Source organism: Convolutriloba macropyga, chromosome 7 (genome assembly GCF_964194025.1).
Source record: "Convolutriloba macropyga chromosome 7, txConMacr16.3, whole genome shotgun sequence".
NCBI lineage: Eukaryota > Metazoa > Xenacoelomorpha > Acoela > Convolutidae > Convolutriloba > Convolutriloba macropyga.
In genome coordinates this window covers 60,148,330-60,176,098 of record NC_134474.1, presented here as the reverse complement: position 1 = coordinate 60,176,098, position 27,769 = coordinate 60,148,330, and the positions used below count along the sequence as shown (strand labels likewise).

Here is a 27,769-nt window from a genome sequence, read left to right as displayed (position 1 = left end):
TGATGTTATCTGGTTTCTAAAAATGCAACGTTTTTTTAATATTGTCATTCATTTAAATCGAATATTACCTACTCTTATTAAGGATAGAGTAGGTAAAAAAGGATTCCATCTGCTTTTTAGTGAAGTACAAGTTATGTTATCTATCTCGTTTCGTAGTCTCATCAATGGCAGGTCTTATGAGTTCTCTAATGCGGCATTATTTTTATTGATTTGTTTTGCTCATACGCCAATTGCTCTCCATACGCCATGTGAATTTTTGAACGTTTCCTCTCTTCCTCACTTCGGGGACAAAAAAGTCGAAATGTGGATTAGCGGGGTTGGTTCATCATGTGAAAATGCACATTACCGGCCTGCCGCTTGGTCTATAACACTCTATTAAATGAAGTGTTGTACTATCCCAAGAAGCCAATTGTAAGTTTAAAATCTTCACTTCATGAGCTACAACTTGGCTATGAGATTTCATCATTCTATTTTCAAGTTTACAAATTGATTGCAGCTTTATGGGATATTTATAATTGGTTGCAGCGTTATCGGATTTTTTTTCGATTCTTGCCTATTCTTGAAGCAATGAGTTATTCTCATATTGGCCATGTTTTTAGTCCAAATTCTGACTTCTGATACCGCAGCTTAAAGTTGCCAAGTAACTATATACCATGTAACTTTTTCGTTTCAGGGCTTAATATGCCTCCTACAGATCCAGCAGCAGCAGCACCGGTAAGCGTTTTTAGTACGTTTCATGTGGTAATCAGTAATAATCATTGGAAATCTTTTCAATTATGCTCTTTTCAAATAATCTATTGACGTATAATTACGACAGTGATATGATTACGACAGTGATATGATTATTTTCAACGGATCATATCACTGTCGTAATTATTTTCAAATAATTACGACAGTGATATGATCCGTTAACTTCACCTCTCACCTTTTTATCTCTCATTTTTAAAACTGAACTTTATCAGCGTATAATTAAATCAGAAATATTTTGGTACCCCACTTTCAAGTTACATATGTGTATCTTTAAGGTCTGTTGGGGGGGGGGGGGGGTGCTTTTAAATTGTCAAATGTAGATCTCGTTAGTTTGGCAAAAATCAAGTGTTATGCAAAATCAAGTGTCTTTAGGCAAAAATCAAGTGTTATGCCTAAAGAACGTAATTTGAGTATAATGGCGAGTGCAAAGTCTTCAAGTCTTGACTTTAAAGGTTCATGTGAAAAAGCAGATTCTGGATATTATTGCAACAACGCCGTTAGCAACAATCAACAATTACCTATTGTGTTTATATACGAGTTATATATAAAATTATATGATCGCTATTTGATATAGTTGATAATAAGCTCTACACCCATTGGGTATATCGAATTGTCTTGTCTATCTATATTTTGATTCTGTGATTACTGTTTTTTTTAATCCAAAACAACTGTCATTTTGGAAGCGCTTAAATTGGCCTTTTTTGTTTTGCAGGTAGAAACACTGAAGAAAGACATTTCAAAGAAGGCAGAAGATCTCATTTACAAGAAGTTTCCTCAGAACATTGCCAAACTACGTGACCTGCTAAAAGTTAGTTGGTCTGAGACTCAAGTCTTCTTCTTCAGATCACGTTTGAAGGAACCATGAAAACAGTTATTTGAAATATTAAGAATGTTATACAGAATGCCATTTTGTTCGTGTTTTGGCATTGTGCAAGGCATTCAGAAACAGAGTATTATGTTGATTATTATTTTGATAAATAAAGAAGTAACGAAACATTTCTCTTCATGTCAAAATTCTCTAATCTGCCCAAAATTATAAGAGTGGGCTCAGTTTCAAAACCATCGGCATGAAATGCACTGAACTTAGACATATATAGTGTTTAGACCTGCGTGTTTTTCAGTGTGAGGGAAAATAGACCAGTAAACTGGTCTTCAACTAATTAAACAAATTGTTCGAGAAGCTAGCGAGCTTTATATGATCCAAACTTTTTAACTTTTAGAGCGAGCTGTGGCAAATTAATGACTACAGTCAAATTGTTAGCAGTCTACCTCCGGCCGGGTCACTTTTAATATCCTCAGCAGAAACACAGAAAATCGAATCAAATGGTCATCAGCAAGTGAATGGGATCGACCCCTCAGTTGACGGTCAGGGAGATGCAAGCGAGGTAATTTTTCCGGTCAACAGGTTGTTGGCTTTTTAGGTCTTGTGAGAAACTTATTTGCTTTTCAATATCGCTTGTGACACTTCGTACTTGTTATATTGCAGTAAAATTATTTAACTACTGTGTCTTTATTTTTGACTAACCTGCAAGATTCTGCAGGTATCTTGCAAGACTATGAATCGTCTTGTAGAATTTTTCTCCAAGATCTTAAGATCTACAGTAATTAAGACCAATGTCTTTTAGCTTACGATAGTAAATATTTCATCGTTAATATTTACGATAGTAAATTTGCATATTACAGTAACAAGAAGGTTCGATAATGTACATTTGGACAATACATAAAGTTGCGGCCTAAATGTTCCTCACCCCTGAAACGAAAAAATTTATCCACCGTTTGATTTTTTTGTAAAATTTGATAGATAGGCTTTAGTGTTTCATGTCTTCTGCCAAAACTTACAACAAATTTTTTGAAGGATTTCAAGAAATCAAAACTGTTCATTAAAAACTTGCAACGTTTGTCGGAACAAAAGCATAAGGGGAATTTAACCGTATGATCCTGAACCGAATTCAATTGCCAAAGAATTTTTCCACTTTGTAAAATATTCCCTGAATCCGTGAATTTGTCATTCAATAAATTATATTCGAAGTTGTCCATTCTTCAGTGCTACACTCGCTACATTCTAAGGAAACATAAGAAAAACATAACAACGACAAAGAGAACTCACAATTAAATAAAATGGAAAATGGCGTGTTTAATTTTATTTTCGTAAGCACTTGGTTGTAATGACTGACAAATGTCAACAGCGGAAAGCTACATGGATTTTTTAATCAAAAAATTTGTTTGAGTCCGCAAAACTTTTGATGACTTCAAACCAAGTTTCAAAAAAGATGGTTTATTTAAATGAATGTCATGTTTTTCCCATATCAGAACCAGATTAGAACGTTTGGACTGAATAATAACTTTCTGTAAAGTTTGGTAAAGTTTATAGACGTCTTCTCATTAATAGCTGCCCTCATCTTCTCAGCCGGCTATTATAGCGCTCCTAATTTTTACAATTCAAAGAATTTGAATTGTATTGGGGCGCTGTCTTTTTTTTTAAGATCTGTTCACACATTTTCATGATTTTTGAAGTCAAATTGGAGTAGTGATTTCGGTCACGCCGAAACAGGAAACGGTTTTGCGGCGTGAAATTTTCTCGCTCTAAATTTAAAGTGGAGTGAGAAAACGGTGTTTGAACAAAAATTCGCTTTCTCGCTAGTGGTTTTTTGTTCACATGCGGCAATTTCACTTTGATTTTTACTCTTTTTTCGATTTTTTGGATAGGATTTTTTTCTAAATGGTTTTTCCAATCCATTCATAGTCCGTTTTAGGTCTAATTTTTTTAGTCAATGAAAATTCTTTGAATTGTACGTCAGGACTTGTCCTGCTATGTTTTTTTACTTCGTCGAACTTTTTTTCGCTTTACCCATTTTGCCGCTTTTTCGACATTTTGCGTGAAATCTTTTTGACTTCTCTAGGCTAGTTTCATTCTTCTGTCATTCTGCTCAAAGTCCTTTAAAGCAGCAGCTGCTCAGCAAAGCAATTCAAAATGGAGAGAGTCAGTATAAAAAAAACAAAGTAATAGAAACGGGTTAAACCCATAAAGCCCATTTTTAGATGCCCGGTACTTGAACTTTGTTCTCATAAGTTTTAGTTACTATCTATGATGCTTATTGGTTTTGATACTAGACCCTGTGGCCTCTCACTGAGAGACAGGAGTATGTTGAATTACGAAATGACATCCAAATAAATCGCACTTAAAAATGTTTTTATACAAAAAACAATTTTGTTGTTATTTTCTTTTCTTTCAATACCAATAGAGTTATGGGAATCAACGGCGGCTATTTTCCGGCAATCTGCCGGGTATGTTTAGTTTGTGTGGTTAACTTCACATAGTGAGATTCGACAGAAAGAGAAAAGGGCAGCCTTTGTCATTTTTCCCAAAGTTGTTGTAACGTAGCAGTTTTTATTGGCATTCTCTTTTGGCCTTCTTTGTTGGTTTTAAATGTTGTCAACTGCTTTGTTGCGATTTGCTACTTCACTCTCACTTCATCAGTTTTTGTTGTGCAATCTTTTGACTGAATTGTGACAAAGACTCAAAATGAACTCTGATACATTAATTGCAAAAGTTGAAGATAATTAAGGAGTTATCAATCTATTTTATAGTTATTTCACGGCAGCTTAAATTTCACGTAAGTCTAATCCTTTTACGTAAACCACAACAGCTAGTGGAAAAACTCTTTGTTGTTTTTGTGCTTATTTTTTGAAGGTCTCAATATTGGTATTTTGGGGCTATCCGTCTGCAAAGCTATCACAGCTATTTTCTGGCAATCTGCCGGCTACGGTTTTTTAAATTAAAAGTTGCTAATTTCTTCTAGCTGAAACAATAAAAAGCAAACTGCAGAGTTCGAGTTAATAATTTGACTTATTTTGTCTAAATTTCCTATTAAGACAAGTAGTCGGACAACAATAAGGAATACATCTTTCGTTATAACTTTTTTTTTCTGTTTTCTAATTATTTGAATGTCGCGTTTGCATATTAGAATCCTAAACTTGTAAGGCTTTGAGTAAATAATCTGACATGGTCTTTTGTGCGCACAGTTGCAATTAGGTTGAGCATTTTTGAACAGAAAAAAGGAAAATTTGTATTAAATTTAATGATCACATCTTTCTTTTTTTTTCGGATCAATGGAGTGCACAATTATAAATTTGTTGACTGGACATGATCTTTTGTGTTCGATAGTTGCACTGAGCATAGAAGTTCGATTAAGGGAAGAAAAATATAAAGCATTTGGTAAAAATTTTGGGAATTTTTTTCTGTTTTGATTGACATTGTGTGTAGTTTTAAGTTTGTTTTTTTGTAGATTTTTGAAGCTGAGCGTATTTTTGCTTAAAATTGCGGAAATGTAGCAAAAGTTCCAGACAGAAATATTGGAATGAGTAAAAATTTATGAAATGCGCTTCAGATGCGTAAGAATGATGTAAATTATCGCAAATCTGTTACTCATGATCGCTTGTTATATAGTGCAAAACGTATTAAACCATGAGTTGGTTTGGTTAGATTCTGTCAGGGGAATTTAGTAAATATGTGGCTCTGGCTAAATTAGTGGCTTTTGCGCTATTTTTAAGACAAAATGCTAAATTAAGTATTTATTGAGCGAAATTTTTTAGAACGAGTTAGAACGGGCTCAACTAACCCCTCATCATTAATTATAAATTATTTTCATCTTTTTAATAGCCGTAAAGCGATAGCCGAGGCTTTTATTGGCCTTATCTTGGTTTTTACAACTCAAAGAATTTGAATTGTATTGGGGCGCTGTCTTTTTTAAGGATCAATTCACACATTTTCTTGATTTTTGAAGTCAAGGTGAAGTGATGATTTCAGTCACGCCGAAGCAGGAAGTGGAGGAAAAAAAAAAGTTTAAAAAATTAAAAAGTTTAGCAATAAGTTAAACAGTTTCCTAATCAAATTATGACATCTCAGCATTTAATAAAAAGAAGTTTCTTATTGGATTGTTTTTTTAATCTTTGTGAGACTGCAGATCTACGAAGCTATTGCGGCTATTGTCTGGCAATCTGCCAGCTTTGTTTGGCGATTTTAACATCTCTACAAATGATTGTCTAAACATTGAAAAACAGCCAAATTGGTAAAATCAGCTGATGTTTGTGGAACCTTGTTTTAGACAACATTATGAAGAAACAGACGGGAGTATAGTTCCGCCCCTTATAGTGGCTCGGAAAAATAAATTGAGTGCGTTGAATAACGATTACGAAACAATACTCGTAGTGCAAGATGATGAAATTATCACAAGAACTTCATCTGTACGAATGTACAAAATTATAAATCAGGTGCTTACGAATTTTATTTTGGAAACTAAATATATCAAGCTTGTATCTCACTCAAGTCAATTAAACAACTTTTTCGCAATTTTTCACAAAAATATATTTCCTAAAAACAAAACAGCAGAATAAAGTAAGAAGTCTTTTTGAGATTATGAATGTATTTTTAGGCTTGAATTAAGCATCATTGATAAAGGTAACGAACTACGCAAACACCCGCTGAAACACTTTTTACACACGCAGTCCAATGATTACTTAACCAGGCTTATTGATGGCTGGACCGAAAATCCTAACTTGTATTTTTATTTGCGTATTGAAAACTGAGTTCTTTATTTTAATGTCGTCATCGCCCATGTCTCTAAAGGCAATTAGAGACCGAAAGCTTTCCACTTCCACAATGGGACGCTCTAGAACGGTCTAAACGCGATCTCTCTGGCGCTCTCATTTTGTACTTCTCTGGTTTTACGATTTATGGAAAAATAAAATATTGGAGCCACCAGAAAACAATTTATTATTACAAGGAACTATGTTTGCAAACCACATGCGAATCTTTTTTTTTGGATTCTCAACTCGTCTAGTTAAAGGTTTTTTTAAAACAATGTCATTTCACAAAACGATTTTTAGCAGATACTTATTTTATATTTTTAAAGTTACTTAGTGTATAGATTTCATTGTCATGACATTTTTTGCTTATAACTTTTCAACCTCACAAAGCAGTTAGAGGAGGTATGTGAGTTACAGGTAGCAATTTTGACAACCATGATTGATTTTGGCTCCGGAAATATAACATCTAAATAAATTCCTTCAGTTTGCAGAGCTGAAGTTAATTAAATCATAACAGTATGGCCAAATTGTTCTGGTTAATATTATTAGCAAAATAAAGGCCAAATGTCAGGGAGCTAAAAGTTATGGAGAAAATCACTAAGGTGAATCGATGCCGCTTAGAGCGTGTCCGTTCCAATTCCGACCTGTAAATTTTCCTTAATTCAGGCGCCGCTCCTTCGAAAGCCTCCCCCTTTGATGCTTGTTTTCATTGCTTTGACGAGACTAAGTGCCTGAGCCTTTGAGGCGGAATATTTGATGCTCAAATATTTTGTCTTTCAACTGAAAAATCAATCTATTTATTAGAAGATTTCACTTTAATTTAATAAATTTACTGCTGGAAAGTATTTTCAATTTATTGGGATTTCTTCATATAATGCACGCACACTTTGACCTTCTGTTGACCAATAATTTCGACGCATTCAAACGCATTTTCCGAACAATTTCAAATGAATGTTGGGCATATTAAATAATGCGTTGTCATTTTGCTATGTCAAAAAAGGCCAATAAACATAAACTTGTACATGAACGTAAATTTGTCTTACCTTATGTCGCACCCTAATGTAAAATGCTCTGTATTGTCGAGATTTTTATAATTCGAAACGGAATATATTTCGATTGTTGTTTATCAAAAAAAGCATCAAAATGTGACTGCAAAGAAGATATTCTAGAAATGTAATCACGAATAGAGGTTCTATATAACCATTCTAAATGGCGGACATAGAGTTCAGTGTGATGACTAACTGTGAGACGAGCTTGTTCATTGAGCTTTTTGACTTCAAAAACAGGAACTAGACTTCAAACTGTCTATTAGCTCGAGAGAAATGATTTGTAGTGAAACTGATTTTAAAAATGGCAGTGTTATGAAAACCGCTATAGCTTATTAAATATTGTGCCTTTGCTATTCTCCCTCTTCTATTAATTGGACTTGAAATTGTCAGCCTGTTAAATGAAATTAGGAGTTTGTCCTTTACTTGAGTCGTATCAGCCTTCAGTTCACTTAAATGGGATTCTGCTACCGATCTGAGGTCACGGAAATGCGTCTTAAATATTTTGATTGGCAGCATTTACTTCTACACTTGAGGGGCGGAGTTTTGGGTTTACGGTTTGGTTTATTTGAAATGTGTTCATAAATGCAGACGGCTTAGATTTTATCCCACCCTGAAATTATGACAGATTTTTAGATGGTGTCATAACTAGTCTGATCAGGTGGTTAACTCACTCATTGTTTGGCCTTTTAGTCGAGTGAAACTGAGATTATTTTCCTAAAGTTATGATAGTTTTATAAATGCATGTGAATATGGATAATTGGATTGGACGTTAAGAAAGAAAGATTCAAATAGAGTTTGGCGTGTTTAACTATGATACCAGCAGAAAATGAATGTTAAGCTGATGGATTTGTTTGGTGGTTATTAAAACTCAAGTTGGGCCAAACTTTGTTTTTGTTTTGAAACGATAGAAGAGAACACCTGATTGCCTATAATGCAAGGCTCGGTATGTTGACCTGAAGTTGATTGTTTTTATTTTTTGTTTAGAATGCACCTGCGAGCAAGCGACAGAGAATGAGCGATGAATTCTGCGAAAAGGTCAAAGCTAAATCCAACGCTCACATCACAAACAATTCACATCTCGCCAAGTTAGTAAACGTGCAATGGCGAAATTATCAAAAAACATTGCTGAAATATAAAATTAATTCTAATTTTCCCCAAGATTATGACAAATAGCAAGGATGATTGGTAACAAAACTTATACTCCGCTCATAAATACAAAGCGCCAAGTAAAAAGCAATTCATCAAAATATAAAAATGTATTATTTGGTTATCGCAGGCGCAGATATGTATTTGATCATCAACTTATAAGGAAATCTTTTAACCCAGAATCTTTTGTAAATCTTAAAGATTCTGCAAATCTTATAAATTTTATTAAATTCTTTTTCAAGTCTTCTGAGTTATAAAACTTAATACTAAATCTTATAACTCAGAACTGTTCATATGTTTTCTTCTGGTTATATAATGACTTTTTAAATCAAGTATGAACTTAAACCTTTAGGGACGTTGTGGAACGGATGTTGTTTTTTGATAAAGTTTCTCTTCGACACGTTACGTTTGTGAAATGGAAATATAATATTTTGACGGTGGAGTTGAAGGCAAAATTTTATGAATCGAGCTATTCCTCTGTAGATTAAATACTTCACTGTCAAGTAAACAAAAATTGATTGATTTGACAAACTGTTGCACCGTTTGTTTAAACCTAATGTCGGGCTTTTCTGACTTAAAGCTTCATCTTGAAAATATTTCCGGATATTTTTATTTTGGGCTAACGATTTTTCAATGAGTTTTTCAAATACAATGTGATGAAAAATTGCTTGCAGTTGAAATCAACGGATTGAAAAACTGAATGACATTTTGCTACAGCCACTCCTTTTTTAAAATGGCCATCGAAAGGGTTCTCAGTGCTCTTAAATTTCTGCTAAAATTGTTTAGAAAATTTTTTTATTTGCCATGATGAGGGAGAAATAATTGCGCACTGATTAATTGCTCTCAAGCGAAGTTTGTAGCAATCATATTAGTCCTGTTGGTCTTTTTTTAATGCGATTTTTTGCTTGACCGATTTTTCGTCTGACCCATTTGACTTTTCGTCCTCAAAAACGGGATAAACAGGTAGCGCCCAGCGGTGATTAAGTTCTCTTAGCCTTTCAGCTCACTAGTCTCAAAGTATTCGATTCAGAGAAACTGTTTTGGAGACTTATACTTATGGTGTGAAGGGCGGTTTTCAAAGATTGCCCCCCCCCCCCCCCCCCCCCCCACTAAAGCGTAGCTAGCTACTGACGGTCGTTTGCTTGGCCGCTTGCCGATCGTTTGAGAGCACTTCGCTCCGACGTTCGTCGGTTATGCAGTATATAGCAGTTTATAATAGCAGTATATTTCCAGAGTAAGTGAACAGCTGAAGCCTATCCTGCGTGAGTTCATTGACAACTGCAGCGTGATCAAAGTGTGGATATCTCTGCTGGTCCCCAAAATGGAGGATGGCAACAACTTCGGTGTGTCCATCCAGGCTGAAGTGGTGAAGGAAGTCACCTACTACGAGGATGACGCGGCTAAATATTACGAGGATGTGATTGAGTATTTCACAAACAGGGCCAAGCTTTGCTCTAAAGTCATCAAATATCCGCAAATTGTGAGTTGAAATCAGAGTGTTTAATATCCAACGTCAGCATCTCAAAGGCTATTATTTAGACGCTTTCCTTTTTTGACAATTCAAAAAATTTAAATTGTTTTGGGACGATATTTTGTTACGACTCGATGAAAAGTATTGGTAGAGCGTCTTTTTTATCGGTACTTTTGTTGGAGTGTAGGGGCGTAAGAGATACGGCGAAAACTTGATAAGTTGAACACAGTTATTTTAGTCATTAGGTTTCTTATGATCGACCTTGTACTATTGTGCTCCTGTGACTGGTCAACAGTTTTTCTGCTTGTAGGAATTTTAAGTGCGTCGGCGTCTGTTGATTTGAAGTGTCTGAATTGATATGTCTTCTAATTTGTTCAGGAGGATTACAGGACTGCCGTGAAAGAGTGTGACGAGCGACAATTTGTCTATCTGACCAGATTTGTCACAGCACAGCTACTCCACTCACATGTATGTAACTAAGAGATTTTTCTAATGGGCCATTACGAAACCGCCAGCGAGCGTGAGAATTGATCTTGTCGAACTAGTAAATTCGATAATGTGTACTGGATCTTTCATTCTGCCATGAGATCAACACTAGACTTCGTTCCTTTATGGTTAAAAAATCTATCGGAATCCGAACTTACTTTTTTACGGCTCTTACCGCGGATTTGTTGATCTTTTCCGAGGCTTTGTTTTCCTGATGAAGGCCGAAGTACGTCCTTATTCTTGAGCCGAAAGACTGTTAGTCAAAACTCCAGGCAGCTGCACTCAATTGCATGAGGAACGTGATTGCATTATGTTACCATTAACAGTCAAATTGAATGACCACATTATATACCACAATTTTTGTCAACATTACTTATTGCTCTCAAACAAAGTTTGTTGCAACTGTTTTAGTCATATTGGTCTTTCTTTTTTTAATAGCCGCGAAGCGAAAGCTCAGGCTATTATTGGCCTTCTCTTGGTTTTTAATAGCCGCACAGCGGTAGCTGGGGCTATTATTGGCCTTCTCTTGGTTTTTTTACAATTCAAAGAATTTGAATTGTATTGGGGCGCTGTCTTTTTACGACTCGAAGAGGAGTATTGGAGAAGTCCTTTTTTTTAATCAATTTTATTGGAGTGAATTTTGAAGCGGGAAATGAAACGCGTGAAAAAATTTGGAGTGATTTGGTTGCTGAACAAAAGTGAAGAGCGGAGCGAAAAGAGAGTGGTTTTTTTGTTCATACAGCTGTTTTTGAGAGAGCGAGAAATTGATGTGTGAAAAAATTTTCTCTGAGCGAGCGAAATTTTTTTGTTCACGTGCGGCTTTTAAAAGCAGTTTTTTTTTGCAATTTTTCTTGTTTATGAGGTTTGATTATGATATTGTATTGGATTTGGGCTCGTTCTGATAGGAATTGAAGGTTTCAAGTAGTTAATTTGAGTTTTATGCAAATTTGGAGGTTTTTGATCAGTTTTACTGATTTTTCGACGAAATTTAATGTATTTCGGCCTTTTGTTTTGTTTTACTGCTTTAAGTGCAATTTGCATAGAAGCTCGTTACCCAAGGATCATCAGGGATACAAATCGATTACAATTTTGTTGTTGTAAAACATTTTTTCTAAAGAAAAATGGCGAAAAATTAGGAAGTTTTTAACCACTTTTTATTTAATTTTTGGCTTTTTTTCGGTTTTTTTTTCAATGGTAGACAATTTCTTTAGCTTGTTATGACTTGCCCATTTTTTCGCGAGAATTTCATTGCTCTATTTGCTCAAAGTAACTTTATTTGGCTTTATTTTTTCTTGTAAAATTTAAAAAAAACACCTTACTTTTTCTCGTTTTTTTTGTTCAATTTGGTTTTAAATTTCGTTTCTGTTCTTCCTCAACCTTTGATAGCATTTGGGGAGTTTTCTAGTGGAAGTCAAATGTTGTAGCTCTTTTGGATGTCTCTTGATGTCTCTTTCTGATTGATATTAGTTTCGAGTTGTTTTTGTTAAAGAAAATCGAGTAAATCAGAGCAAATTTTGGCCACTTTTTGTCTTTTTTCTAAGTTTATTGCCTATTTCTTCCAATTTAATGTTTTTTGTTGGTAACTTTTTCTCAATAAAGAGCATTTTTGTAGGTGTCGATACGATGAATTTGCACTTGAAGGCTTAGCAGGGCAGTTTTCATTTAAACAAATTATACAAATCTCTAATTCGTTAAAGAGTTTCTCTTAGTCTTTTTTTAGTTTGTTGTTTAACGTTTCTCTGCAAGTACTAGGTGGGCGATTGATCTAGCCAAATATATAACTAATTGATTTCTATGAGTTATGGATGGGAAGCTGCATGTTATCTTTTTGTAGAGAATTTTGTTTGGATTTTTAGAGAATATTATTTTTCATTTGGTCCTTTGTCAAGTTTCCAGTATTCCAGTCTTTTCTTTGTGAATTGGTTACACTGTCTGTCGATTGAAAATAGCTGGTAATGCATCTGATTAGTGAGAATAGTCAGATTTCTACTTTGAGTCGTTTCCGGAATTCTTCCGGCTATATTTTTTAAGATCTGTTCACACATTTTCATGATTTTTGGAGTCAAATTTGAGTAGTGATTTTGGTCACGCCGAAACAGGAAATGGAGCGAAAAAGCGAGTGGTTTTGCGGCGTGAATTTTTTTCGCTCTAATTTTAAAGTAGAGTGAGAAAACGGTGTTTGAACAAAAATTCGGTTTCTTGGTAGCGGTTTTTTGTTCACATGCGACAATTTCACTCTGATTTTAATTGTTTTTTCGATTTTTTGGATCGGTTTTTTTTCTAAATGGTTTTCAATCCATTCACAGCTCATTCTAGGCCTAGTTTTTTGTTTGAATTAAATTTTCATTTCTCGCTAGTGGTTTTTTTTTGTTCACATGCGGCATTTTTACATTGATTTTCTGTTTTTTTCTTATTTTTCATCTGATTTTTTTTAAATGGTCTTCTCAATTCACTCATAGCCATTCTAGGTCTAGTTTTTCTGTTCAGTCAATGAAAATTCTTTCAATTGTACGTCCGGACTTCTATGTTTTTTATTTCGTCTTCATGATTTTTGTTACGACCATATGACGTCACAGCCACTTTTTGTTCATTCGTTCATGAAATTTCAACTGAATTGCGTGTGTGACGTCATTTTTCGCTCTTAGTAGAGCGAGTTTTTTGTTCATGTGCGTTATTAAATATTTGGTCACACTTGACTTACCTCACTCTCAAAAGTGACTTCCTCAATTTGAAATTGACTTTTACTTTAATTCCAAGAGATGAGGTCAAATGGGTGTGTGTCACTCTAAATGAAGGTTATTTGAGATCAGCTAATAGAGGCAGCAATAACTTATACAGATTTTTTGACTTCAATGAATAGACGAATTTTTTTGGTCTGTCTTTTTTACTGTTTTTTTTTTAGACTGCCGATCTACGAATCTATTGCGGCTATTATCTGGCAATCTGCCAGCTATGGCTTTTTATTAATAGCGGCCCTCTTCTTCTCAGCCGGCTATTATAGCGCTCCTTTTACTTCGTCGAATAAAAAAATGTTTCGCTTTACCTCATTTTGCCGCTTTTTCAACATTTTGCGTGATATCTTTTTGACTTCTCTAGGCTAGTTTCTCTCTTCTCTCATTCTGTTAAAAGTGATTCTGAACATCAGTTGCTGAGCATAGCAATTCAAAATGAACAGAGTCAGTATAAAAAATTGAAGTCAGAAGTAGAAACGGGATAAACCCATAAAGCCCAGTTTTAGATGCCCGCTATTTGAACGTCGTTCCCATTAGTCTTAGTTACCATCTCTAATGCGTATTGGTATTGATAGTAGCCCCTGTATCCTCTCTCTAAGAAACAGAAGTACGTTATGTTCAACTACGAAATGCCATCAAAATAAATCTGACGAAAAAATGTTTTTGTACAAAAATCTTTTTTTTTTTAATATCTTCTATTTCAATCCCAATCATGCTTATTGGAATCAACGGCGGCTATTTTCCGGCAATCTGCCGGGTATGTTTTATTTCGTCGTCAAGATTTTTGTTACGATCATATGACGTCACGATCACTTCAAATCTGCTTTTTGTTCATTTGTTCGTGCAATTTCAGCTGAATTGCGTGTGTGACGTCATTTTTTACTCTTAGTGGAGCGAGTGTTTTGTTCATTCGCGTGATTAAGTTTTTGGTGACACGTGACTTACCTCACTCTCAAAAATGACTTCCTCACTCGGAAATTGACTTTTTTTACTTTAATTCAAAGAGATAAGGTCAAATGAGTGCGTGCCACTCTAAATGAAGTGTATTTGAGGGCATCTATTAGAAGTAGCAATAAGTTGAACAGATTTTTAATCGAAATGTAACTTAAATAGCTTTAAAAAGGTTTTTTGGTCTGTTTCTTTTATTATCTTTTTGAGACTACAGGTGTACGAAGCTATTGCGGCTATTTTCTGGCAATCTGCCAGCTATGTTAATGAAATTTTTCGTCGAGCGCTTTTTGTCGGACCCGTTGGCTCTTGTTCTTGAGAAGCTGGGTAAATTGGTAAAGACCGAGGTCTTCAATTCTCGTAAAGCCTCACTATTCTCTAAGTATACGATACTTCAACACTGCTGATGAGGCATTCTGCCTACATTCGGGAAAAACAATAAAGTAGTTGGTTCGTTCAGTCGTTAATTTCGCGAGTGATTTCACTTCGTACCTGAAGTCACGACTCTCATTGCAGCCATTTTTTATTCGATTGTTTGAATAGAAGTTTGATCACAAATTGACTTATCACGTACAGGAATTTTTTAAATTTTTGGGGACTGAAAGTTGACTGGACATAATGGACTTATTCCAGATAAGTGATTTCAAGTTAGCTACTATTGCCGGGTTAAAAAAAACAAGGGTTCATTAACGAGACATTTTTAAAACGGTTCTCCATTTCATGGAATGGTCTTAGCCAGATCAAAGTTGTGATTGTAGCGAATGCTTCTGTCTGATAAGAATTGTTGAAATCGAAGCATTTTGGAACAAAGCTTTTTCTGTGGCGGAAAATTTCCACAATCTGTTTGTTTCATCATGTAAGTAATAATATTTTCCTCCAACTTTAATTGATTAGAAATCTAGTTTTTAAGCAGCTATGGTAATTGGGGAAGTGTTAGATAATCAATTTGATCAATTTTCAATTATTAATAACCGTTTTTAAAAATGTGTTTGAGGGTCGTGAACCGAAGTAGAGCCACATTGTCGTTCTCCTTGTCATCTGAATTATCATTAAAAAGCTGAGCTGTTTTCCCATTCTCTGGATTGATACCTCTGGGATATGGTCACCATTCGAAAATTGATAAGCGGTTTTCAGTTTTAAAAAATGCGAAAACAACCACCTTTACTAAAAATTTTTAAGTTTTGAGTAATTGTCAATAATTCCACAGATGGTTCCAGAAATGGTTAAAGACTGGGAAGTTTCCTTAATGTAGGCGTACAAGGAGATGGGTTAATTTTCGTTTGCACATAATGTTGCGATCCCGCTCATCCACATTCTTGACTTAAATAGCTACCAAATCAAGGAGAGATTAAAAAAGTTAAGATTAGATCATGCTTTGTATTTTAAAACTTGACGTATTCTTTAGTTAGGACAGACATTATACCTCTTAGGTTAATAACAGTCTTGTTGTTTTGTTGTTACTAGACTTAACAAATTGAACAAAGTAACACATGTCAGGTTTTGTTGGAAAAAATAGAATTTAATAGTACTGTAAATTGCAAGCAGGAAAAACAAGATTTGGCCGATTTAACGTCTGACTGTGTCAGAAATCTGAAATGCGACTCTGAATGCAACTTCTAGCTAGTTTTAAAACCAAATTGCAAACATTAAGGTCCTTCAACAAACAAATCTTTGTGCTTATCCAGCTTGGTTAACCCCTATTTAATTTATATCAATCGAATGGGCAAAAACCCGTACAACATACGGCAATAAATGACGTCGAGATCAAATTGAGCCGCATCGCGTTATAGTTCAATAAATTTAAGTAAACAGTGAAATGAAGGAATTCATCAAATAGAAGGAACAGAAGCAACTTATATCACGGCTTTCAAAATTTTTACGCTAACGTCAGCTTCTGGTAGTGAGAAAATTTTCTTCAAAGAGATGACAATTAAAATAATAATGTCATCCAAACAAAGCCTATTCTGTTGGGCAATTTACACTATCTATCGCAAGAAACATCAATTTTGCGGAACACTGGCTTGAAAAAATTGAAAAGGACAAATGCCGGTTTTAAAAAATTACTGTTTTCAACAGTAAATTGCGTATTAGTCAATAATTTAACGCTATAAAATAAGACCACTTAGCCACTGTACTAGAAAGTAAGCCACTGTAATGAGATCTGTTCTTGTTGAGGCTACACAGGAAAAAAGTATGGACAAAAACTCTATGTAAATCCGCTTAATTTAAAACCAAAATAGAACGCACAATTCTTCAGTGAAAGCTCAAATCACTAAACAGAATCACTTAGTTTCACAGGAAAGCAGCTGGGATCTGTGAGTAGTGAGACTAATATAGAAGTGCGAAACAAAGACAATTAAAAAGAGGCAGAATTAAAAAATTAATTTTCGGCTTTTGATGCCAAACGATTTTAAAGTCACAAAATGAATAACCTGTTAACCTCAAACTATGTTGAATGTCATTGACGGCTCCTTAGAAAGCCAAATAGTCCTGTCATTAGCAATACTTAGTGATAAGACCACGGAAGGAACTGTAAAAATGGGAAAAATAGAGCTGGCAAAAACAATATGAGATTATGTACAAGCCGCAATTGTCCTTTCTCCAATAAACCTTAAGTCATCAGACCTAAAAAAGAATTTGAAGAAAATTAAGAGAAAAAATGAAAACAGCAAGTCGAATTGCTGCAGGTGAAAAAATTTATTTCTAAAATGCGAAAGTTAATTCGATCAAAAAGTTCTCTCTTCACTTTGAAAGCAGTTTGAAAGTTTACGCTTTCAAACTACTCATTACTTTGCTCCCTTGACTATTCTAGCATTACCAAAATCACTGCTTCAGTTTGATTTTTGATTTACGTCAAGAAGTGGAAGAAAATAAAGTTTTTTTAATAAAAACGGCTCAATCCCCAAATCCTTTCGATTATAGAAACCACAATGCGACTAATAAAAGCCCCGCGATTGGCTTGCGTGGCAAATGTTGACATAATTTGGCAATAATATCTAAAATTTGTCGACACTTAGGCTGAAAGTGAACAAATTTACGTTAAAATGCTCAATGTTCGCAAAAACCTGGACGACTAAAAAGAATACAGAAACATAATTTTTAATGGTATCGCTTAAGTCTTTCTACGTCAATTTTATCGCCCGGCCAAAATTGACTGAAAAAATAAACCAGTTGAGCATATAGTCCCTCCATTAAGTAGGCTGGAACAATTAAAGAAGTGAAGAACCTACGTCCCTTTATATGGAAGTAATTTGCACGAGTGTCGGGCAAGTTCTGAATTTTCATGAGAAATGTAATAGTCCTTTTGTGCGTTTTAGGCTTTATTGCACGATCTGATCAGCAAGAATTACGAGAAGATTCAGAGACCACGAGGTGAAAGCAGCTCGTCTATGAATATGTACTGACGGGCAGGGCTATACACGGTCGCCAATTGGCTGAATTTTCATCATTGTAATAAAATTGAAAACAAGTACCGGCTTCACGAGAGGCACGCAGTCTCAGGCTCTGATAGTTAAACAGAACTTCATAGGAGCTGTAACATTGTTGGGATCTATTCCATTTCGACACGTTAAGCTTCGTGGCTATTAGCGGCCCCGAAATTCTTCATAAGAGGGTGTATAGGTTACCAAATAAGAGCTGATCAGTGATCGTCAGAACTATTATGAGATCAAACATACCTTGTTACAAGTTTATAAAGGCTTTTAAGAAGTAAAATTATCGGAATATCCGGAACAGAATAGATCCAATATATACGTCTGTGGCGTTGAGATAAGAACTATACTTGAATATGATTTGTACGTACTATCATGCAATCATCCGCCAATGCGCTTTTCGCGTGGCGCACCATTTTAAAAGTTGAACATGTGATGGACAAGACATGAAGTCTTACTTGCTTTGTGTGTGATTTGTACAAGTTTGTGGGAGTTGCAAAAAAATTGTTTTCGTTCAGTTACTTTTTAATAATGAAGGTTTAATTTAAATCTGAATTGTTTTCATCAAAGTGGCCGGGCGTTTTGTATTGGTAACGTATAAATGACTCCAGTGAGAAAATCTTGACGTTCGTCGAGAACCGCGCATCGAATCGAGATATAAGCCAAAGTTAAGTAAGCAGAGTCATTAATCTTGCGTAAAACAAGCAACGTGCAAGTTTGAATTTGCGGAAAGTTCACGGAAGTAAGCTTCTATTTATGTACATAGGTACTTCTGACATTGCAGAATTTCGGCATTTGAAAAAGTGCACGTGTGTTTCAAGAGAAAGTATGACATTAGTTACTATAGTAATGATTACGTGACTCTGCTTGAAGTCACTGAGAACTTCTGGAGTTCATCGAGAACCGCGAAGCGGCTCGAAATATTAAGTCCGAAGTTCGAAGTGACTTCTGCAGAGTCACGTAACTGTGCTTAAAACACGAAACGCGCACATTTTAAAATTACGAAAGTCAACGGAAATCAACTTCTGGCTAAGTAGCAACTTCTGGAATTTTAACTTCTGGCACTGTAGACTTTCGGATTTTTAAAATGTGCAAGTGAGTGTATTAAGAATTGTTCGGGTGTCGTCAATGAACCTTTTTCAGATATCAAAGATGTTATGACTTCTTAAAGTCAAGTTGACGCTAGAGAATCTGTGGTTCAAAAATTTGACCACTGGGCAGTGTGAACCATTGTACCACTTCACAATCGTTGCTGAAGGAGCAGAAAAATTGTAGGTAGCATTTTATCGTTACAGTTCATCAAACATGGGTTCTCCTTCTAAAGATGTGCAATGCAGCATTTGTTATGAAATTATATCTGGCGAGAAACCTGATGATCTTATTCTCTGCCCATTTTGCTCGCGAGCTTTCCATTTTGTATGTATCGCAGATCAATGTACGTGTTCTGCTTGTGATGAACGAGTTCTCTGGCCTAAAACTGGATCCGAAGAGTATCTCGAGCTATTAGAGTGCCTCAACCCGACCTTCCCTAGTGGCGATTCCCTGTTTGTTGATCTGAAGGGGTTCAGTTTGACAACTGACTACTTTGACGAGCATGGATTTGAAACCCCGATCAAGGTTAAAGAAATCGCAGGTTTGGAGTTACAGGTTCCCCATCCAGATTTTACAATTGATGACGTTGTCAGATGTTGTGGACCTGATATCAAAGTCGATGTTATCAATGTCAAAGAACAGAAAGATCAGCAGATGACCTTAGAAGTTTTCGGAGAGTATTTCAAACACAAAGATTCGCGTGACGAAGTCTTCAATTTGATCAGCTTAGAGATATCAGACACGCAATTAGTTCACTTAGTGAAACCTCCTAGAATCGTGCAAGAATTATCATGGGTCTCAACCGCATCTCATGACGAGATTAAAGAGCAACTTTTGTACAATATAGATTTAGCAGAGACTGAGTTTTACCCTTTTGGCCAACCTCAAGTGCTTCGGTACTGCCTGATATCAGCCAAGAATTCTTTCACAGATTTCCATATTGACTTTGGGGGAACATCTGTGTGGTATCATCTGTTGTGGGGTAAAAAGGTGTTTTATATGGTCGAACCCAGTGACAAGAATCTAGCTGCCTTTGAAAAGTGGATGAAATTAGATCACAGAGAAAGGTGAGTTCAGACCCTTTCTATCACAGTGACTTGGTACAAATAAACAGTTAGCTTAGACAGCCCTCTCTGAATTAAATTGTCCCGCATGTCGTTCGACATTAGTGGGTGTATGTTTCTTATTAAGTCATTGGTGTAATCTTTAACAAATGCTTTGGGAATTGGTAATAGTTTGCTCCAACCTTTCGGTGAATTTGGGCTAATTTTGTCCAAAATCCATTTTTTAAACTAAATTTGCCATTTTTATCAAATTTACCCTTCAAAGCTACCTAAATTATTCGAAATACTTCTCTGGTAAGCTTTTTTGAGCTTTCATCATGTCTTAAAATGGTCTGTTTTCCCAATGGATAGCTGCTCTGTCTATTTATATGTTTCTTCCAAATTTATTTGGTTCATATTTAATTGAATTTTCTCGTCTTCAACAGCTCTGACTTAAGTTATGCGCAAATATGAAGCTTTAACTTCTTCCCTTTCTTGGCAAAAGCACCATTTGACAGTTTTTTTTTACATTTCGAAGATGTACGCTTTTCGTTTCAAGTTTTTGCGTGATAATTTTCCCAATTAACAAATTGATATTAATGTGGTTATCTAGCCCCGCGTTGTTTTGTTTACAAGGATGCACTTCAATAATTTTGCATAGTCATCGTACTGGAGAGAACAAACATTTTGCGTTTATGCTGCCGACATTATTCTAGTCTGAAACATATCTGACCAATCATTTTATCTGTTCAAATTTTTGCCTCAAATCAGCTTGAAAAGACGAGTCTGATCCACGAGGCTTCTACCAATTCATAAGATTAACAATTTATGCTCAGTATAGGAAAATGTTGAGTTAGTGATAAAGTTTCAACATTTTTTTTTCGAAATTGATTAATATTTAGTTTTACAGATTTTGAGTTGATGAATAGAGAGCTCTTTTAATTAAACATCTTGGTTCTGAATTTTTTGAATTTTCAATTTTTGTTACAATTTTGAAAGAATCGTTATTTTATATTGTGATTTTGTGATAATTCTCTGTGTCTCAGTTGTCAAATTTCGAATTTTACTACAATTTTGTAAACAAATTTTTATTCTTTTTCTTGAAATCACCGGGAGAATCATTTGTCCCTATTTATGAAGATGGCATTTATTATTATCTACAGGAAAGATGCCTTTATTAAACAGTTCCAAATTCCTTTGAACTACTTTCTCCAATGTTGTGATTTTCCACTGATCTTTTGTACAAAACTTTCTGAATTTTTGGGGTGTCCATTTTGATAAGGTCGGCTTTTTGCTCTACGAGAAATGTTTGTTGGCGTTGTTGTCTTAATAGTCTTGCACGGGTCGTTTTGTCATACAACGAAAAATTGTCTATCGAGTATAATTGGCTTCAAATGCAATTGGTAAATATCACGCAATCGACAGGCTGTTTTTTTGTGAAATGAATGTTATGGATTTTTTGCTCTCAAACAACGTTTGTTTGTAGCAATTATATTAGTCCTGTTGGTCTTTTTAAATAAACTATCGTTGCATGACAACAGTGGCATAACTTACCGGTTAATAATAACTTATACCCTAATCAACAATACGAAGTCTGCTCGTCGTTCGACTACGAGTTTATCACTTTCATCGACACTGTTACTATATAAACAGCGAGTAAACGAGAGCCGATTAAAAATTTTACCACACGATTGTTATCACTCTCTCGAAGTTATTCAACTACTCGGCGTCGCCTCGGAGTTGATAAGTTCTCGATGGCGATAAAAACTGTGTGTTCATATTCATTATTAAATTTATTTCAAGCAATTTTGTGTCTGATTGTTTTTTCGTCTTAGCAGCGAAATTGGATAACTCTGTAGATGAGGTTACTTTGTCCCAGCCTCATTGGATTGCATACAGACTTTGTATGTAAACTCCCCTTTGCCGCAATTGTGTATGAAAATCTGTAAATTATTTTTTACACCTTGAATATTAGCTGTGACATAAATAGCCAGGCTGAGCTATTATTAGACTTCTCTTGTCATTTTTACTAAGTTACAGAACAGTTTAATAACTTACCGATGAAATAATACATTACACCTTAATTAAAAATACGAAGTCTGCTCGTCCTTCGACTACGAATTTATCACTCTCATTGCTTTTGTTACTATATAAACTGGCGACAAAAGAATATGATATCGTAGTCTAATCAGCAACAGTTTGATAACGTCATGCAACTGATGCAACCGAAACGAATGCCGATTTAAACATTTCCCACTTGATTGTTATCACTCTCGAAGTTATTCAACTACTCGATGGCGAAAACAACTTTGGTAATATTTATTATGCAATTTATTTAGCAATTGTGCGTCTGATTGTTTTCTTAATAGCCGCGAACAGATTGCGGCTATTATTGGGGACATCGTGTTTTTTTACAATTCAAAGAATTGTATTGGGGCGCTGTGTTTTTTTTAAGATTCACACATTTTCAATGATTTTGATCTTTGAAAACGGGATAAACAGGTAAAGCCTAGCGGGCATGAAGTTTCATTAGAAGCGCAAAGTGGGCTTCAGTAGTCCTGCAAATGCTTAGAGTGGTGCAGCTGCTGGGATAGCCCTAATTTATGGTTAAAAGGTCATTTTAAGGAGTTATTGGGCTCAAAAGGGTGCAATTTTAAATGTTTTTTTTTATTTTTTCGATTTTTTTTACTTGATAACTCTTTGGTTGAAGTGTTTGAAAGTGGATGAAGGCATTTTGCAAGTGAAAATTAATGACATTTTTATGACCATTTTGTAAAATTATTGACCATTTTATGAGCTATATTTTTTGGTGCTACAAATACAAACACGCAAAATGATACTAATTTCTGCATTTTTTTTCAAGTTTTTTTTGAGAATTTTTGGCATTTTTTGAGTTTTTCCAGCCTCAGGGGCTAGGACGCCTCCTTTGAGGTTTGATAATAGAGCACTTCATAGTTTCTAATTTTAATGGATTGGTTTTAACTTTTGAATGTATCGAATTTTGGCTTTTTTTGATAAAATCTACAATTTTTTTCAAGGTTTTCTGAAGTTTTTGTGATTTTTTGAGATTTGTCCATTCTCAAGTGCCAAAAAACTTTTTCCACGGTCTTATAAAAAGTTACTGCATGGTTGTTAGTTTGAATGGATTTGTTTTCAGGAATTTATCATTTCGAATTTTAGAAATTTTTTGATGAAATTTGCATTTTTTTCCAAGTTTTTTGAAACATTTCTTTTATTCAGTTTTTCTTGTCTCAGTAGCCAGGTAACCTCCTCCAGGTTTTGATAGCATGCTATTACTTAGTTGCTAGGGGCAATGGATTGGTTTTCAACTTTTTTATAAAACGAATTTCTATTTTTTGAAGATATTCTAAAAAATTATTGCCTATCGATCGTTGAGCCAATGAATATTTAAGTCTTGGAATTGATTTAATGAATAGCCTGTAGAGACACAGAAAACTTTCTGAAGATGTTAATATCACGATTTTCAGCAAAGTTTTGTTAAAATTTGCAATTGATTTCTTTTTTTTTTTTAAATTTTTGCTCATTTTTGAGTTAATCGATCTTCAAGGGCCAATGAATTTTTTTCAGGTCAAGCAGATTTGATACTGGACCGATTTCAGAAGCAAAAATTGGTCTTGAAAATATTTTTGAAATAGGTATATTTAAAGGGATGAAATTCTGCCTAATGGGTAAAAGCTGTGTTTTAGCAATGAGTTTCTTTTTGTTTAGTTTGTTTGATTGTTTTAGTTTCTCAATTTTTTTAGATGATTTTTTTTTGTGTTTTGGCTGGCTTTGCTCAATTGATCTGCTGATCAGGTAAAGTACTTCTAAGTTTTTTCTGACTTCTTGGAATTGACTTTTTCAATGACGTCAGTGACTTCAACTGCTCTGCAGTTAAATTTTGTGTGCGTGAAGTCATTTCTGCTGTTCAGTCAATTGCGTGACTTACCTCACTAAAAAATTATTTCTGAACTCAGTTATGGAACTTTAAATTTTATCAAAATTTGCTAGTTAAAGATCAGTAGTGTGCTTCAACGTAGTGCCAAACTTATATGCCCTAATTCTTGAGCATTACTCTTGAGTTTTTGATTTAGAATATTAATTTTGAAAAAGCTCTTTAAGGAATTTTTCTTATTTGACCGCATGTGCCATAAAATTGACAGTCCGAATCTAAACTCAAAAAGTCTAATGGTCTATTAAAGGACTGGTGGTTGATCTGTCTATCTTATTTCTTTAGTTGTTTCAGTTCATGAAAGGCCACAAGCGTCTATCGCGGCTATTTTCCGGCAATCTTCCGGCTATGTGTTCTTAATATTTGAATTTTTGGACTCAAAAACGGGATAAGCGAAACGGCTCTAAGTTGCTGAGCAGCTCTCTTAGAGCCTTAACAAACTCTGAGTGTTACATTCGCTGAAGCTGCTGAGAAAATATAAAATCATGGTGTCAGGGGGCAGTTTTTGGTGGTTCAGAACCCCTCGCCCTCTGTCTAGGATAATTATTTAATTGCGAAAACTGAAATGAGTTAGATTGATTAACAACTGTTTTTGTTATTGATGTTTTGTTTTTGTCCAGGACGCGAAGCTTCTTTGCAGAGTATGTAGACAAGTGCTATAAGTGTGAGTTCAGTCCTGGTGAGACAATCTTCATTCCGGCCGGGTGGATACATGGAGTCTACACTCCAGAAGACAGTCTGGTGTTTGGAGGAAACTTCCTCCATAACTACGGGGTTCCTATGAGTCTCAAGGTACGTACCTATTATTACAAGTTTAAAGCCTTTACCGTTTTGTACGACGTCATTGCTCGGCTAGGACTTAGGTTTGTTTTGAAAATTGTAATGATTTTCATAGGCTGCCAGCTATCTGGTCTTGTGCGTACTGTTTATTGCCAGCTCCCACGTCAAATTTAGAACTTACAAATACGGCATTAAAGTAGGCGATGGCTTTGTGGTTCATTCGCAATTTGGATATCACGAAATAGAGTTATTGCTCTTAAAAGAAAACTATTCCATAATGTATAGTTGACAATTTTCGGACAATGCATTGCACAGGTTTGTCTTTCAGGTGTACGAGTTGGAAAAACGACTGAACATTGCAGATAGGTTCACATTCCCAGACTACGAACTTGTCAACTTTAATGCTGCTAAGAACTTCTGCGAGCTAGTTGAGAGTCTGCGAAGTGTAGGAAAGGTTCCCAACAGATTCCACCTCAGAGCCATGAAGGAGTTGGTGCCTAGGTTGAAAGACTGGTATGAAAACAATTCCAAATTGAGGAACGACTTGCGTCTTGCCGAGGAACCGATCAATTACAAGAGATTACTTAAAACTCTGCAGAAAATTACGAAAAAGTCGAACTCAGTGACCGATTTGTTAACAATGAAGTTCAACTTCACGCAACGTGGTGATGATAATGGTGAGGGTGACTCGAACTTTTACTGTGCGACAAAGAAGCGAGCCAAGGCTGCCAAGCAGTCGAAAGTTAAAGTGGAAGTACCTTTGCCACCCTCGCAATCTTCCAGCAGCGGATTTGGTGATGCGAGATTGAGTAGCTCTGTAGATGAGGTAAGTGTGTCCCAGCCTCATTGGCTTGCATACAGAAATCGTATGTAAACGCCCCCCCCCCTGTGCAGCAATTGTATCTGAAGGTCTGCAAAATGTTTTTTAGACCTCTATTAATAGATGCGATAGTAATAGCAGTGCGGAGCTATTATTGGCCTTCTTTCCTGTCGGTCGTTTTTATGCGATTTTTCGCTTGACCGATTTTTCATCTGACGCATTCGACTTTTCGTCCTCAAAAATGGTATAATCAGGTAGAGCCCAGTGGGTTTTACGTGGTCATAGAGCTTTTCAGCTCTGTTTCAGCACAACTTGTTTTGGAGACTAATACTTATGGTGTGAAGGGCGGTTCTTAGAGTTTGAAGACACCCCCACTGTTGACCCCCCCCCCCAACTATTGCAGGGAGGTTAAACCGTGTTATTTATTATACATTTTTTTTGTTCTCGAACAAAATAAAGCTGAATTGTAAACGTCAAAGGAGAAGTGCGAAGAAGTTAGTGCCATCTTTCACTTTAAATTTGAAGCAACTTACTTAACTTCTTAGTCCCCCTCCTCCAGGCTACTTTAAAAGGTGGCTTTATTAGAGCTCCCACTAGTCGTTCGAGAGCATTACGACGGACGTTAGGTGTGTTTGTGATTTTGTTTCATAATTTCGGTTTCAACAATATTGTCAATTTTGGCTATGCAATTTTACTGAATCCATATATTAAATAATTATATGTACCTGCCTCCTATTTATTTTTCAATATGTTTTAGCTCTCAAAGTAATGAAAATGCGTTTTGTCTACTAATTTTTTTCGAGTATGTTCGCTTTATGCTCTGTTTTTGGAAGAGTACTTTGTATGAGAAAAAAATTGATATAATTAGGGCAAAATAATTTCAGCTATTTAGTTGTTTCACCGTTGAGGTTTTAAGCGGATTGTGTTAGATATAATACTTGTCTTGTTTAGATTGGTTTTGGATGCGCGTTATCCACATTATCGCTTCCTTTTATTAAGTAATAAATGCGCTTCAACTTATGAAACATTTAATCAATCTTAGCTTAGAAGGAATCATTATTTTTGTAAAGCTGTTGAGCAAAAATTAGTAGCAAAAGAAAATTGAAAGAGCTTAAAGCAACTGAATTCTAGGATGGTTCTGCGGTATTGTGTTCTTCCATTCTTCGGGAGTTCTGTACCCCGGGTTGTAATGGTCCTTCATAAATATTTACTGATTTCTCAAGCGGCTCAATATCCGAATTGCACTTTTCTTGCTGTTTTTGAGTACATAACCAAAAAATATTGACATATGCGTTAGCAGTTTAATTACCTCACCAAGTACTTTTCTTCTTCTTGGCAGTATTATACAAGTATCTTCAAGAAATTTAAAAAGTTAAGTCACCCAATAATATAGGTGCATAGTACGAGATCTTACGTTTACAATAATTATAATGTCATCCGGTTGTTTAAGATTTACGTAAACAAAATAGGGGTTATGGTCTGCCATAGAAATGAAAACTAAATTTTGACTTTAAGCTAATTAAAAAGGAATTTAATGTCAAGATTGTAAATGGATATTCGCGCTTCAGTTTTTATTATTAATTGCTCTCGCGCTTTTCTTCTAGAACATTCTTCGACTTCTCAAGTGACTTTTTCACGCTTTTGTTCTTCATTTTTGAGTGCTCTCTATTGCTCTCACTCCGAAGTAAGATTGTTGCTAATATAAAATCGATTGCAGCATAGCGAAAAGGCTGATAGCCGAGCGAGCAGTGCTTCTGGCGAGGGATCGGAAAGTCCTTATTTCGAATCGCGGCATGCTCAACTATTTTTGCACCAATAAAGAAAAGTTTATCTAGGCTACAGCCACTGTCGTTCGAGAGCAATTCTTCCAACATTAGTCGGTTTATGTTATCACTTGAGAATGAGGGCAGCGAAAGCAGCCATCAGAGTCCGTAAACTTCACATTCTAGTATTTAGCGCTTTTGTGTTATTCGAAAAAATCTGCTGTGTTTCGGCACCAATCTACAGTTTGATTTGCTATGCTTTCATGAGTTTATTAAAGAGTTTTATTTTTTTATTTCATTTTTTTCATTTTGTTGTTTGCATCAGATCTCTTTCATTTATCATTATGCTGAGAATTTTTCTTGTTTTGACGAGTTGCGATTTTTAGCTCTGCTGAGGCAAAGAATAATTGTTGAAAAAAGATAATGGTTTCGGTTGCAATTACGATGCTTCTAGTTGCTTCAGGAATTCTTCCCGCTGTTTTTTTGTCGTCAACGTTTTTTATTAGGACCATATGACGTCATGCTCACTTCAAATCTGTTTTTTTTTTAATTCATTCATTCGTGCAACTTAGACTGAAATGCGTTTGTGAAGTCGTTTTTCACCGATGTGATTCTCTCATCCTTTGATCAAGTTTTGTTGACGCGTGAATGACCTCAAAATGACTTTCCTCAATTTCAAAATGACTTCTTACTTTAATTCAAGGGGATCTGAGGACAATT

At 35.3% G+C, this 27,769-nt stretch overlaps 2 protein-coding genes across 3 annotated transcripts in view; both read left to right on the top strand.

Annotated features, from left to right (window-relative positions):
- Positions 1-629: 629 nt before the first annotated feature.
- LOC142343202 (proteasome activator complex subunit 3-like) lies at positions 630-18,148 on the top strand. The gene is made up of 7 exons (XM_075394943.1): positions 630-714; positions 1,463-1,558; positions 1,971-2,135; positions 8,370-8,470; positions 9,765-10,011; positions 10,381-10,470; positions 17,486-18,148. The coding sequence occupies exons 1-7, from the start codon at positions 682-684 to the stop codon at positions 17,570-17,572; spliced, it is 819 nt and encodes a 272-aa protein (XP_075251058.1). The 5' UTR covers positions 630-681; the 3' UTR covers positions 17,573-18,148.
- A 581-nt stretch (positions 18,149-18,729) lies between these two features.
- LOC142343201 (lysine-specific demethylase 7A-like) overlaps positions 18,730-27,769 on the top strand; it is a 29,547-nt gene continuing 20,507 nt past the window's right edge. For both annotated transcript variants that reach the window (XM_075394942.1, XM_075394941.1), the window contains exons 1-3: positions 18,730-19,758; positions 24,307-24,478; positions 24,795-25,292. In XM_075394942.1, coding sequence (XP_075251057.1) covers positions 18,905-19,758; positions 24,307-24,478; positions 24,795-25,292 — 1,524 coding nt within the window. In that variant the 5' untranslated portion in view covers positions 18,730-18,904. The remainder of the gene's footprint in view (positions 19,759-24,306; positions 24,479-24,794; positions 25,293-27,769) is intronic.